Genomic DNA, 16,154 nt, shown 5'->3' on the forward strand with positions numbered 1-16,154 from the left:
GGCTTCTTAGAGCACTATGGGTTTCCAAAGTCACAACACAGCAGGAGTTTCCTGCCATGAGGATGGCTTTGATGGAAATCTCAGACAGACCTGTCCGATTGTGAATAAGTCACCGCCATAAAGGGGAGGAGTTAGTGCTCCTAGAGGGAAGGGGTTAGCGTTCCAAAGGGAAGGAGTCACTACTCATAGGGAGAGAAGTCACTTCTACTAGGGGGTGAGGTTTTCTGATCCAATTCCCTTGTATAAATTTCAGCTTATGCTATCAAGCTCTATAAACAATGGGCTTTTTCAACAAGTAAGAAAGAGATAGGAAAAGTAAAAAAAGGAAAAGTAAAAAAAAGAACAAAATACAAAAAAATAATTTCATTTTTTTAGTCCTAACCATAAATGAGGAACCAAAATAATTTCCCTTACACAGATCTAAGAAAAAACAAAATCAATATCACTTACTGGGAGTTGTCTCTGGTATACCAAGATTAACTGTATTGTCTGCGACGCCGAGAGATATTCCATTAATGGGAACTCCGCAATCTGCCACAACAGCAATGCATGAGGATTTCCCACAATCCCAGAGCCTGGCTGTTCCATCCCGTGAGCAGGACACGACATTCCTCCCACGGTCCACTATCGCCAGATCAAAGACTCCTGCAAAACAGAGGAATTCTCTTACACCGTGCGGGGCATTTTTGTACTTGGCTTCTGAAACCTGCTGCGGGGGTTTGTGGTGTTCCTGTGCCAGAAGGCTCATTATATTTGTGTCAACAATATCATGTAATGCTTTTATGTCGCACACTGATCATACTCAAAAAATTAAAGGAGTTGCAAAGGCAAAAAGTTCTTTATTTTAATGTATTCTATGCATCAAGATAAAAAGCCTTCTGTGTGTAAAAGCCTCACCAGCACCCCCTAATACTTACCTAAGCCCCCTCTCTATCCAGCGATGTCCACGAGTCCCTAGGCTGTCCGGAACTCTCCTTCCTGATTGGCTGGGACACATTGGCTCCTGCTGCTGTCAATCGAAGTCAGTTAACAAATCAGGAGAGAGAGGGAATGGGGCTTAACGGCAGCTCCATGTCTGAATGGACACACGGAGCTGCAGCTCGGCTTGGGTGCCCCCATAGCAAGCTGCTTACTGTGGGGGCACTCGACTGGAGGGAGGACCCAGGAGCAGCGAAGAGGAACCCGAGAAGAGGAGGATCCGGGCTGCTCTGTGCAAAACCCTCTCTGTGCACAGAGGAGGGAAGTATAATATGATTGTTATTTAACTACTTCCATATCAGTCCATGTCTGGCACTCTCCGCTCCTACATATAAAAATCATCATTTTTTTTTTTGCTAGAAAAATTACTCAGAACCCCCAAACATTATATATATTTTTTTTAGAAGAGACCCGAGGGAATAAAATGTTGGTCATTGCATTTTTTTATGTCACATGGTATTTGCACAGAAATTTTTCAAACGTGATTTAAACACAAAAAAGTTAGCCCAATTTTTTTATATAATGTGAAAGATAATGTTACACCGAGTAAATAGATACCTAAAATGTCACACTTTAAAAGTGCGCACACTCGTGCAATGACGCCAAACTTCAGTACTTAAAAATCTCCCTAGGCAACGCTTTAAACATTTTTTACAAGTTACCAGTTTAGAGTTACAGAGGAGGTCTTGGACTAGAATTGTTGCTCTCACTTTAACGTTCACGGTGATACCTCACATGTATGGATTGAATGCCGTTAACATATGTGGCCGCGACGTACGCATGCGTTCGCTTCTGCATGCTAACACCCGGGGACGGGGGCACTTTAAAATTGTTTATTTTTTATTATTTTTTTTTTACACTTTCCCTTGAATTTTTTTTTTTTTTTGATCACTTTTATATGTAAACATCCCTTGTAATAGGAATAGTGAATGACAGGTCCTCTTTATGGAGAGATCTGGGGTCAATAAGACTTATGTTGGCCATACAACTGCCGAAAGATCATTCGAAAATCTGTCATTTTGTCAGATTGTTCGTCTTTCCTCCAGTTAATGGGCACAAATAGAAAATCGTTTTTAACTTTTCTGAGCCGAAAAACCGAAAGAACAGTTTTGAAAATCCGCCGGCCGAATGATAAACAAACGATAAATTGAAAGGTTAATTAATGTGTTTCTCGGCCGACCTGTTTGCACTCGGCATATGTGACAAACTGAACGAAAAACTGATTCATTTATGTCCATTGAACGATTTATTGTTCAGAATTCGGTCATTACATGATGGCACGATCGTCGGCTCTCATGCCCGATTTTTCGTTTTTCGAGAATGAGTTCGCCCGATATTTTGGCCAGTGTATGGCCAGCCTCAGATCTTTTCTACAGGCTAAAAAGCCTGAAATAAAAAAAAAAAAGGATCTCAGCTATAGAGCCGAGATCACGGCAGTATTGACAACTGTCAGGCCAGGCGTGACGTCATCACGTCGCGCCAGGGCCTCCGAGAGTCATAGGGACTGCCGGGGGCCATCTGGTCCTCAGCAGACTCTATAGTGTACTTCCGGCGCTGGCTGATTCCTTCTCTGGCTTGCCAATCGCATGGGCGAGCTGGTAGAAGCAAGGGAGGGTGGCGGGACGGGACATCCCTCCCGACGCTTGTAAGAATGATCAAGCGGCTGAACAGCCACTCTGATTGTTCTTATGGTGAAGTGAATCGCCGGCGGAAAAAAATTATACACCCAGCTGCAGCTGCACCCATCGTTCAGATATCCTCCACTTAAACCCCAGGACGTCATATGACACCATATACGTAAGGAAGTGGTTAAAAAAAACAAAAACACGAGACTTTACAATCACTTCAATTTATGACCCTTACAAAATCATTAATATAAGAATGGGCAAAATTACCCTCAGATAAATGTTAGAATGATAACCCAAATTGTGTAATCGGTTCTGTAGGTGGGTTTTATCCAACCTGCTTTGTGTCCTTTGAATGTGACGGGGCAGCTGGCATTTTCCACCGACCAGATCTTCACCTGAGCGTCCATCCCGCCGCTCAGCACGACCATACCGGATGGGAAGAACGTGCAGCAGTTGACATCAAAGACGTGACCTTCCAGGACTCTCTGGAGGAAGAGCAGACCTGTTACATCAAATCTATACACAAGTTCCTTGGGATTTGAAGAAAACAAAAGAGGACAATGGAATGGTGGAAAGGGATGGCGTCAGATTGATATGCAGACTAAGTTAGGGGTAGCGGTTTCAATAAAGCTGCATTTTAAGCTGCTTATAATTTGCATTTCCTGGTTCCTCCCTCCCTTATCAAAATGCTAATACATTTTTTAAATACCGTATATACTCGAGTATAAGTTGACCTGAATATAAGCTGAGGCCCCTAATTTTAACAAAAAAAAGTGGGAAAACTTATTGACTCGAGTATAACCCTAGGGTGGGAAATGCAGCAGCTACCGGACCCAACTGGACCACCACGAGACACAAAACAGGGGCTGCGGGCATGGTGCAGGAGATGGCGCAGGTCATGTTAAGGGCATGGCACAGGTCATGGCACAGGTCATGACACAGGTCATGGCACAGGTCATGGCACAGGTCATGGTACAGGCATGGCACAGGTCATGGTACAGGCATGACACAGGTCATGGTACAGGCATGGCACAGGCCATGGTACAGGCATGGCACAGGTCATGGTACAGGCATGGCAGGTCATGGTACAGGCATGGCACAGGTCATGGTACAGGTCATGGTACAGGCATGGCACAGGTCATGGTACAGGCACGGCACAGGTCATGGTACAGGCACGGCACAGGTCATGGTATAGGCATGGCACAGGTCATGGTATAGGCATGGCACAGTAGGTATAGGTATGGCACAGTATGTACAGGCATGGCACAGGAGATGCAGTGCTGTGGGCATGGTACAGGTGAATGTTCTGTACCATGCCCGCAGCACTGCATGAGGAAAAGCAGGGGCTGTGGAGGAGTCGCACTTACCTTTCGGTGAGGCGCCTTCGATTTAAAAAACGCGATGCCCAACGCCAATACGTCACCACAAATGTGCCGCCGATGCTCGGGAAAGCCCGTACACGTTCGGCTATTCCTGGGCATGCGCGGTGACACGTCGGCGCCATTTTTAAAAAGACAGTGACTCGAGTATAAGCCGAGGGGGGCATTTTCAGCATGAAAAAACATGCTGAAAATCTCGGCTTATACTCGAGTATATACGGTACACATTTTTTTTTTTTTACATACTTTGGTGTCCTTTTATGAAAAGGAGATGAGCAGTGATCCTGCTGATCACGGCTCATTTCCGATCATTCTCAGTTTATGAAACAGAAATGATCGGGGGAGAACATGTTCTTCACTGATCATCTCTTCACATGGGAATCTGTCATTGACTGACACAGAAACAGCCAGGCTATGAAGCTGTGATCCCCGCACTTCACTGGCGATCTGTGCCAGAATTCACACTCCCGGGTTCACCAGCCTGGAGCTTGTGAAGCGGGGAGTGAAGACAGAATCGGGGGAGAACTGAGGGGGAAAAACTGAATTTTTGTAAAATCTTACCTGTAAAATTCCTTTCTCTGAGTCCTCCGACAGTCGCCGCCATCTTCATATTCGTCACAATGGGGTATTAGACTTTGCTCCGTAGGAGTAGCTAGGCAACAGAATATGTTAATATTAAAATTTTTAACATATCCCACCCCCAGGGGGTGGTCCCCTCAGTCAATACCCTCCTACTTCCTGTATCCATACCTCAGTTTCAGTGGAATAGCAGTAGAGTATACAACCAACCCCAAAAGAGGGGCGGGGGCGGAGACTGTCGGAGGACTCAGAGAAAGGAATTTTACAGGTAAGATTTTACAAAAATTCCGTTTTCTCTTACGTCCTCCGACAGTCGCCGCCATCTTCATATTCGTCACAATGGGGACGTCCCAAAGCAGTGCAAACATGAGGGGTGGGAAACGCAGCCGCGCCTAAAGGCAACGCAGTCTCCACATCAGAGAAAGGAACCTTACCAAAGGAAGGAAACCAGCTGGGCAACATGAAAAAACTTGCTCAACAGGAGCAACAACCCAGGAAAAAACAAATAACCTAGGGATAAGAAACATATCCCAAACAGACAAAGGTCCAAAAACAAGGGACCCTAAGGAACTGCCGCACTAAGAACTTTGCGGCCAAAGGAAGCATCTGCCAATGCCTGAACATCCACTCTGTAGAATTTTGTGAAAGTGTGTAAAGTCGACCAAGTCGCCGCCTTACACACCTGGGCTACAGAAGCCCCATGACGACAGGCCCAAGACGTACTCAGAGATCTGGTAGAGTGCGCCTTCACAGGCATAGGAGGAACTTTTCCCTTCAAAACATATGCCTGTTCAAGTGTCTGTCTGATCCATTTGGCGATGGTAGAAGCCGACGCCGCCATGCCCTTCCGAGGACCTTCCGGAAGAACAAAGAATCCATCTTGCGAAAAGACTCAGTCGATTTAAGGTAAACCCTAATCGCCCGAACAACATCCAAAGAGTGTAACTTCACCTCCTTCGGATGTTTAGGCTTCGCGCAGAGCGAAGGCAAGACAATGTCCTCATTGAGGTGAAATTCCGAAACACGCTTCGGAAGAAAAGAAGGGTTAGGTCGCAAGACCACCTTATCCAAGTGAATGACCAGATACGGAGACCTGCAGGACAAAGCTGCCAGCTCCGACACTCCAAAAAGGCAACCTTCTTGGACAACATAGACAACGAGACCTCCCTGATCTGTTCAAAGGGAGCATGTTGTAACACGGACAGAACAAGGTTCAAGTCCCAAGGAGGCAGAGGATCCCTCCTAGGAGGGACCAGATGTCGCACCCCTTGAACAAAAGTGCTAACCAAGGAGTTAGATGCCACATGACGTTGAAAAAGATTGGCCAGCGCAGACACCTGACCCTTGATCGTAGCCAAACGCTGGTCAACACCCGTTTGAAGGAAGGACAACACCCTAGACACCGAGTAGGTGCGAGGGGAATACCCCCTGGACTCACACAAGGCAAAATAGGCCTTCCAAGTACGGTAATAGACCTTCCCCGAGGAAGATTTACTCGCATTGATCAAAGTGTGAATGACCTCAGGAGAGAGACCCCTATCCTTCAGGACCTCCGTTTCAACAGCCAGGCCGTCAAAGCCAGCGACTGTAAAGCACGATGGAATATCGGCCCTTGAGACAGAAGATCTTCTTGAAGAGGCAGACGCCCCGAGCCGTCGACAGCCAGATTCACGAGGTCTGCGTACCAGGACCGGCGAGGCCAGTCTGGTGCCACAAGAATCACTGTGTTTTGTTCCGAGTGCAACCTGCGAAGGAACCTGGACAGCAATTGAATCGGTGGAAATGCATACATCAGTCGGTACTGATGCCACGGAACTACCAACGCGTCTGACGCGTCTGCCCGAGGATCGCGCGTCCTTGCCACGAACCTTTCCACCTTGTTGTTCAGACGAGACGCGAACAGGTCGACCTCCGGAAGACCCCACTTCGCGCACAACATCTGGAAGACATCCGGGTGAAGGGACCATTCCCCCTGGTCCAGGGTCTGGCGGCTCAGATAGTCCGCCTGCCAGTTCTCCACCCCCCGAGATGTGAACCGCCGATATCGCCGGGACGTTTGTCTCGGCCCAAGACAGAATGTCGGCCACTTCCCGAGCCGCTCGGGCACTCCTGGTGCCCCCTTGGTGATTGATGTAAGCCACCGCCGTGGCATTGTCCGTCTGCACCCGAACCGGACAGCCCTGCAGCCTGTCCGTCCAACGTCGAAGGCAGAGATTTATCGCTCGTAATTCCAGAATGTTGATCGGAAAGGGAGGATTCCCCCACCGACCAAGTCCCCTGGGCGGACAGAACACCACCCCAGCCCGACAGGCTGGCATCCGTGGTGATCACTGTCCACGAAGGAGGACGAAAAGACTTGCCCCCCGACACCGTCGGGGACTGGAGCCACCACAGAAGATCCCTTCTGGTGCGATGGCTCAACGAAATCTGGAGATCCAGAAATTGCGGTTGCCCGTCCCACCTGGACAGGATCTCCGCTTGGAGACCCCGCGTGTGAAATTGGGCGAAGGGAATCGCCTCGAAAGCCGAGACCATCAATCCCAGACATCTCATGCACGTCCGGAGTGACGAGCACGGAACGTCCCTGAGGGACCTGACAGCTTCCTGAAGAGTCCTGAGTTTGTCGTCCGGTAGGAAGACCTTCGCCTGGACCGAGTCCAGGATCATTCCCAGGTAGGGAAGACGAACCGACGGGCACAGCGTCGATTTTGGAAAATTTATCGTCCAACCAAACTCCTGCAGAGTCTGCAGCGTGATAGACAGATCCCTTTCCAGACCCTGGCTGGTCGCAGACCAGACCAGAATATCGTCCAGATACCCCAGGACAGAGATGCCCTGGGCTCTCAACAAAGCCAGAACCAGTGCAAGCACCTTGGTGAACACCCGCGGAGCCGAGGCGAGACCAAAGGGTAACGCCACAAATTGGTAATGATCCTCCGCAATGGCGAATTGAAGGTACCTCTGGTGACCCTCGAAAATCGGGATGTGAAGGTACGCATCCTTCAAGTCGATGGAGGCCATGAATTCTCCCGGAACCAGGGCAGCCACCACCGACCGCAGGGATTCCATGCGGAACTTGCGAACCCGCACTAAGCGGTTCAGAGCTTTTAAGTCCAGAATTGGACGTACCTTGCCCTCCTTCCTGGGCACGGTGAACAGATTGGAATAGAACCCCCGAAATCTGTCCTGATGAGGCACCGGAACCACCACTCCCTGAGCCCGCAGGTCCCGCACCGCCAGGTGCAGATCCCGCAAACTCTCCGGAGACAGCTGAAGATTTGAGGGAAAAAATCTGCTCTCCGTCCGAGAGAGAGAAACTCGATCTTGTAACCAGACCGAACGATTTCCTGAACCCACCTGTCCCGAACACGGGCCAGCCAGGGTTGAAGAAAACCGAGCAAGTGTCCCCCCACCCCAGAACTGGGTGAGGGCGCCCCTTCAGGCCGCATTGTTATGGGCAGCGGATCCGGACTGGCCGAACTTCTGCTTACCTGGCCACGGCTTCTTTTGGGAGCCTTGGCCTTTGAATGGCTTGCCCTTGTAGTGCGACCGAAAGGTACGAAAGGACCCCTGAGGGGGGCGAAAAGAAGCATTCTTCTTACCATGAGCAGCCTTAGCCTTGTGGGATTGGGGAAGGAGCGTACTCTTACCACCCGTGACCCCCTTTATCAGGGCATCCAAGGATTCGCCAAAAAGGCGAGATCCATCATAGGGCAGATTGGCTAAGGTCTTGCGCGAAGATTGGTCCACAGACCAACATTTCAACCAAACCAGGCGGCGAGGCAACACCGCCACACTGTGTACACGTGCAGCCAATGGAACTATATCCAAGTCCGCGTCACACAAATACATGACACCCTGATGGATTTGATCCACCATATCCAATGTCGCCGGTGAGGCTGAATCAGCCACCAGGACGCGTCTAAACACCTGCGTCCAATTCGGGACAGCCTGGGCCGTCATAAGCGAAGCAAAAAGAGCCTTCAGCATAGAACCCGTAATAGAGTAAGTATGACGGGCAAGAGACTCCAGCCTCCTGTCCGTAGCATCCCGGAACACCGGGGTGTCCTCTGCAGGAATCGCAGTGGACTTATTCAAAACTGCCACCGCGTGATCCACCGGAGGTGGCACACACCAACGTTCATCAGTGGCGGGCGTGAAAGGCTAACGCAGCTTGAACCTACTTGGTACAGCAAAAGGCTTGCGTATATTGCGCCATTGTTCCTTAACCGCGCGCTGAAAATCATTAGTGCAAGGAAAGACCTGCGATGTCTTGTGTCTTTTCTGCGTCCCATAAGCTGCCAGGGCAGCCGGAGGACATGGTTCATCCTGTAAACGCAGAGTTTGCTTGATAGAAGCAATCAATTCATCCATGAGTGCAAGCTCTTCAGGCGAGCCAGGGGGAGAATTATCCACCCCTTCTACCTCGGACCCCACAAGATCCAGGGAGGAACGGGACCCTGATAAGGAGACCCCAGCCATAACAGCCCCATCACCATCACCCTCTGAATCAGAGGAAATTGAAACTCTGGGCCGTTTTGTGGATTGAGCAGCCACCAGCATTTGCACCTGAGCAGCAAGATTAGCCACAACCGCAGCCAAATCCCCCCCTGGGGGGGGGGGAAACAGCAGTCCCTTGGTCACCCACCAAAGTGGTAGGAAATTTGCTTTCCTGAGAATCCATTGCCCCACTAATATGCTGGAAAATAAAGGGTTAACTGCCCCTCAAACAAGCGCGGCGAGCGCTGCCCACCGAACACACACACCAGCACAAATTTTACCCCAACAGGGAGAAAAAGGCTCATCTCAGGCAAGAATATAGGGATAGGGAGGTAAAAACCTGTAGAGACCACCGCTGCTGCCTCGATCGTTGCACCCAGGGAAAGGAAGTGAAGCCACACAGGGCGCTCTATTAAAGCCTATGGAAGGCTACAAGAAAATGGTCGCCCGCAGTGATACCATGCGGCCGGAGCGAGCGCTGTCAAAATGGCGCCGTATGGCGCTGAAACCGCCGCTCCTCCACTTCAGTGAAGTGGACAAAAACATAGTACAGCATGTAAAAACATGGCGGACCGCCGCAGCGGTCGCTGAAAGTGCCCCAAACACGATAAAAATCATGCCCCACAGCACACAGCCGTTCACACATACACAGACTGACACAGACAGTGCAGCCCAGCCCCCCCTCCTTGCAGCCCACAGCATGCAGCCAGAGAGATAGGGATTTCAATAGTGTGAACACAGGCAGGGTAACACAGTCCCAGACTGACACCCCCCAGACAAACAGGTCCCCACACAGATACACTTACCTCCTAATGGCGTGGGGAACCCGCACAGGCGAACAAGCCGCTGCGCATGTGGCAGGGAGAGTCGCATCCAGGACGCAAAATCGGGGTTAAGAAACCGCACAGCGTCCAGTGAGGTAGCCACCTCACCAATCATCCCTGCACCGAACAGGGATGGGTCGTTCATTGTGCCAGGAGCGTTACCTGGCTGAACGCTCGATGGCAGGCTGGGAAGCCACCGACCCACAACCAGCTAACAGGGGGATCAGCCCGAGACCCAGCCCGCACGAATCCTCTTCATCAGAAGAACTAACTAACGCTGATAAAAAGAACAGCTAAGTAAAGAGAGAGAAAAAAACTTAAACAAAAATCAAAAAAGAAGATAAAGGCTGAGACAAAATGCCCCAGCATAGAGAGATCCAGCTACTCCTGACAAGCTAGACATTGAAACTGAGGTATGGATACAGGAAGTAGGAGGGTATTGACTGAGGGGACCACCCCCTGGGGGTGGGATATGTTAAAAGCTTTAATATTAACATATCCTGTTGCCTAGCTACTCCTACGGAGCAAAGTCTAATACCTCATTGTGACGAATATGAAGATGGCGGCGACTGTCGGAGGACGTAAGAGAAAAGGAAGATTATGGACTTCCTTCTTCCTCGTTCAGACCCCCCAACACAGTAATCATGTCCCCCTGCCATATGTATGTATATATATATATATATATATATATATATATATATATATATATATATATATATATATATATATATATATATATATATATATATATATATATATATATATATATATATATATATATATACACACATATATATATATATATACACATATACACACACACATACATGTAGATATATATTTAATGTGTATATATATATATATATATATATATATATATATATATATATACATATACACACACACAATGTATGTGTGTGTGTATATATATATATATATTTTTTTTTTTATGTAAGGGGACTATTATTTATTAACCTCGTGTACTCAGCAGTGATAATTTATCACTGCTTGTTAAAGCGCGCCAGGGATTTTCATACTACTGTAATCTCGTTTTGTCTCACGAGATTACAGACGCCCCATTGACTTCTACACAGATCTCCAAGAAAACCGTTCTCCTCTGATCACCCTGGGCGAACTGAAGTTTTCCGATTCATAAAAAGGGTGCCAGATGTGATCATTTTCCCCGGAGAACTGTAGAGAAGCCAACAGAGAAAAAAATTCACCCGTTCATAAAAGTACATCTTTATGTTAGACCCAGTGACATCACCACTGGATCTCTGTGCTTCTCTATGCAATGCAGGCAGATCATGGCTGATGAGAGGGTAGGTGGATGGGTGAGAGTAGCGTGCTGTACATAGCTTCCTGAAAACATCACAGCACCCAGCTTTAGTACTTCTTTCATGTGCCCTTGGTCCCAGTGTTAAGGAGCGGGGTGGCTCTTGGGAGGACTTACGCAAATGTCTACCCATGCAAATATCCAAATGCTTTGATGGGTGGGTGTCAGTTTGGAGGAGTGGGCGTTCCCAGGCATAGTGCATTTGCATCGTCACGTGTGACACCGAGCCGCCATGATTGACAGAATTTAAAAAGGAGAAGTACAGCCAAAGCTCGTTTGGCTGTACTTCTCCTGTGGATCACAAGAGTGCAGTTTGTTCTGTACCCATGTGATCCGTTTCAGCAGACAGCGGGCCGAAATCTGCTGTCTGCCTGAATCGGCACCCGGCTCAGCCTCTCAGCGAGCCCCTGCCCCCTCCACAGCCCAGCACTCCAGAAGAGAACTGAGAACTGAGCAATCTGCGGTGTTAGATCGCTCCGGTTTTCAGTCTTAAAGGGCACCAGGGGACAGATGCAGCATTGAACCGATGCTGCATCCACCTAGGTAAGTATGATTATCAATAAAAAACATCCCCATTCCACACTTTTAAGTCCAATGAATGGAAGGGCAGCCAGGGACAGTCAGGCTGCGAATGATGCTAGGTGTGGACCAGCCATGAAATTAGCTCTATCCGACTTTATGCACAATGTTAGAAGCTCTCAGTGTGCAGTGAAATCAGAGTGTAACAGAACCGCGACCCACACTGTTTGTGGGCTTCCGTCAGCTTCCTCCAATCTTGAACATAAGTATCATATAATCTAGCCGCCCCCCCCCCCCCATTTTTTTTTTCTTATTAATCCACAGTGGTGCAAAAAACCCGTAAGTGAACAAAAAACATGCATGTGAACACACACTAAAAAATGCACTTAAGGGTGTGCTTTTAGTCCACCCCCCGAAGGCGTAGGACTTCTACCCTGATCCCCCGGGGCACAAGGCTCCTGACAGGGACAAAGGATTTACCTGGTCCTGCCTAGCCAGAAGACCCCGTTCTTCTGGGCAGCCGAAGCCGCCATTGAGTACTTGGTCGAGGGGCTCTCCCGAAGAGAGACCCCCCCCCCAGAGGCAGGGGAGGAAGGAACCAGAAGGCCACACATTCTCCCACTAGAGGTCAGGGCAAGCACAAAGACTCACACCCTTCATCTGTGAGAAAAACACACACAAAAGTGTGGTCATTCCAGAGAGAAGAACGGTCAGATGTGTTTACAACAGCTGACCGTTCTTCTCTCTCAGAGGGGAGCGATCGTGGGTGTCAGGCGGCAATCGGAGCCGCCTTCCCCGTGCATCCGGGTCCCCACTGCTGAGTGGGGGCGGGAGGGCACCGCCGGCACGCGCTCGCCCCCTAGCTGCAGGCGCGCGACCGATGTATACCTACGGCGGTTCGCGCAGGAGGGCCAGCCCGCCGCAGTATTCCCGCAGCGGGCAGTCCAAAAACGGTTAAATGCGCTTTTCTGGATATTTTTGTTGTGGTTCTGGTATCTCACTGGTAAAATAACCCTTCCATTAAAATTGGAGACTGATCATTTCTTTGTGAATGGGCAAACATACAAAATCATCAGGGGATCAAATACTTTTTTCCCTCACTGTATTGTGTCACAAAAGAAAAAAAAAAAAAACATGCAGGAAGGGTGAGGGGGGATGGGAGTGACGTAAAAATGTGCCTGGAGAGGGGCTTTACATTTTTTGGGGTGCTGTGTACCTACTTTATTGGGTTAACTGTTCGTTTTCTCTAGGGTTGAACATAGTACCTATACTCAACCGATTATTCAGAAAACGGCTCTCCCCCACGTCTAGCGGTGGACTGTTCCTGACGTCTTCACAGCTAGAGCCAGTCTATGGGCGTAATGACGTCAGGAACAGTCCACGGCACAAGACCGCTGGACAGTGGAGGGGGGCAGGAGCTGAAGGGACCGGTACTGGGCTGGGAGGCTCGGAGGATTAGGCGAGTATATCTCGGCTCTCTGAACCCTAGCACAGGTGTCAAACTGGCTGTCCTCCAGCTGTTGCCGAGCTACAAATCCCATGAGGTTTTGCAGTTACAAGTATGACTCCCATAGGCAGAGGCATGATAGGACTTGTAGTTCTGCAACAGCTGTAGGGCCACCAGTTTCACACCCCTGTGCGAGCAGTTAACCCATACAGTGCGGGCATTGTCCCACTGCATTATTAAGAAAAAAAAAATGAAATTTGCCCTGAGCTTAGTTTTAGGCTTTGGCCCACCACCAAGCTAGCAGTCCATGATAATAATTATTGGTTACAGAGGCCTAAGGCAACTTAGAGCTCTCCAGCTGCAATACATCTACAAATATAGGGGAATGCTAAGCTCTACATTGCTTCAATTTAGCCCAATTCCAACAGATTACGACGATTCCTTACCCTGGTCTCTCCATTATTGGTCTGCCAGATTTTCATTGATCCATCGGTGCTGGTAGATACACCGAGCCCCCCTCCGCTGGAGATATCCAGACATGTGATCTGCGAGGGAGACAATTTGACAGACTATTGCTCCGCACTTTGTGATTGACTGATGCACAGCCGTGAAATATGATCAACTAGTCATAAATGTAAACGGTAATATAACCACTTAAGCCCCGGAAGATTTTACCCCCTTCCTGACCAGGGCCTATTTTGCGATTCGGCACCGCGTGACTTCAACGGACAATTGCGCGGTCCTGCGACGCTGTACCTAAACTAATTTGACGTCCTCTTTTTCCCCACAAACAGAGCTTTCTTTTGGTGGTATTTGATCACCTGAGCGACTTTTTGATCATGCGCTATAAACAAAAAAAGAGCGACAATTTTGCAAAAATAACAATATTTTTCACATTTTTTATATGAAATTCCCAAAAAAAAAAAAAATGTAAAAATCTAAATTTAACATTTTAGGCTAATTTGTTTTATGCTACATATGTTTGGTAAAAAAAAAAAAAGAAAACCGCAAAAAGCGTATTTTGATTGGTTTGCGCAAACGTTATTGCGTTTACTAACAAAGGGAAAGATTTGTCATTTTTGTTGTTTTTTTTTTTTAACGCGTAATGATGGCGATCTGCAATTTTTCTTGCGGTACTGCGACATTGCGGCGGACAGATCGGACCATTCTTGACTGAAATTTTTGACACTTTTGGGGGTACCAGTGACATTACTGCAGTAATCAGTGCTATACATATTGTGAGGGATTAGCTCGGTAGCGGGTGTGGATAACCCCTTTTGGGGGGGGTTCGTCACACAGGGAGATAGCCGAGGAGTGGTTGAAAACAACAGTTTATGGTTTATTCTTCCAATTTCTTCAAAACAGTGCATGCAGCAAAAACATCAAAATAAAATAAAAACACAAAATAAATCCTGGCCACTGTGGGCGTCTACCTTCTCACACACCGGAACCTATCTAAGGAGTCTTCCCAACCTACTCTTTGGGCAGACCCTGCTGGTTCTACAGCAGACACTCAAATGTCCATTTGTGTTTTCTTTACACAGAAAAAATTCAACACCTCACCTTTAGAAGTCTCTCATCTGACTGCTCTCCCCAGCTTACACAGCCTCAGGAGACAGCAATCAATAGACTCCCTTTGGACAAGTTATAGAGATCTTAATTGCCTCATTCTGAACAGCTGAAAGTGTTCTCAACTTCCGTACACCTTCCTGCCTACCTCTGCAGCCGACACCTGATAGCAATTAGTGAATTGTCTAAACCAAGCAGAAATATATCTCCCGTCAGTGACAACACCCATAGATTTTCCTGACTTCCTGTCACATACCCCCCCCTCTTGTTTCAACCCTAGGGTTGGGACACAGGTTGCCAGGCACGCATGTGCACGGGACAAACCATCTGCATTCCCCATTTGAACACCGGGGCGATGCGTTACCACAAAACTAAATTCCTGAAGGGCCAGAAACCACCTATTTATTCTCCTATTGGTCTCCTTGTTCTGTGCCATCCACTTCAATGGGGCGTGATCCGTCACCAGTTCAAACTGTCTACCCAGGAGGTAGTATCGGAGAGAATCCAAGGCCCATTTCACCGCCAAACACTCTTTCTCAATGGTGGCATAATTCTCTTCATGGGCCTTCAACTTTCGGCTGAGGTACATAACAGGGTGTTCTTCCCCATTGATAATCTGGGACAGTACAGCTCCTAAACCCACATTTGATGCATCTGTCTGGACCACAAAGTCTCGTGAAAAATCAGGCGACTTTAAAACTGGCTGGCTACATAAGGCCTGTTTTAAAGCCTGAAAAGCTGTTTCTGCCTCGGGAGTCCATTTGATCATGACAGACTCCTTCCCTTTGGTCAGATTGGTCAGGGAAGCAGCCTGTGAGGCAAAATGGGGAATAAAACGGCGATAATAACCTGCAATCCCCAAAAATGCACGAACCTGTTTCTTGCTGGTGGGACGTGGCCAATCCTTAATAGCTTCAACTTTGTTTATTTGGGGCTTGATTAGACCTCTACCAATGGTATACCCCAGATACTTCGCCTCTTCTAGCCCAATGGTACATTTTTTTGGATTGGCTGTAAACCCAGCTTTCCAGATGGAATCCAACACAGCCTGAACTTTTGGTAAGTGTGAGTCCCAATCCTCACTGTGAATGACCACGTCATCGAGGTATGCAGCAGCATAGGCTAGATGAGGCCGAAGGGTCTTATCCATGGTGCGTTGGAATGTGGCAGGAGCATTCTGTAACCCAAAAGGCATCCTCCGATATTGGAAAGATCCGTCTGGAGTTACAAATGCTGTTTTTTCCCTGGCCGACCCCGAGAGAGGAATTTGCCAATAACCCTTGGTAAGGTCTAACGTGGTCATGTACCGGGCAGTGCCTAGGCGATCAATTAGTTCATCTATGCGGGGCATAGGATAGGTGTCAAACTTAGTGATTTTATTCAGGCGGCGAAAAT

The 16,154-nt window shown here is 48.2% G+C and overlaps 1 protein-coding gene across 1 annotated transcript in view; it reads right to left on the reverse strand.

Annotated features, from left to right (window-relative positions):
* PAAF1 (proteasomal ATPase associated factor 1) overlaps positions 1 to 16,154 on the reverse strand; it is a 74,582-nt gene that overhangs the window by 37,223 nt on the left and 21,205 nt on the right. Inside the window, exons 5-7 of the mRNA XM_082244294.1 lie at positions 13,637 to 13,735; positions 2,941 to 3,091; positions 451 to 645 (exon numbers count right to left, since the gene is read on the reverse strand). Of these exons, the coding sequence (XP_082100420.1) occupies positions 451 to 645; positions 2,941 to 3,091; positions 13,637 to 13,735 (445 nt within the window). The remainder of the gene's footprint in view (positions 1 to 450; positions 646 to 2,940; positions 3,092 to 13,636; positions 13,736 to 16,154) is intronic.

The sequence above is a fragment of the Pelophylax lessonae genome (genome assembly GCF_965119305.1).
Source record: "Pelophylax lessonae genome assembly, chromosome: 2".
NCBI lineage: Eukaryota > Metazoa > Chordata > Amphibia > Anura > Ranidae > Pelophylax > Pelophylax lessonae.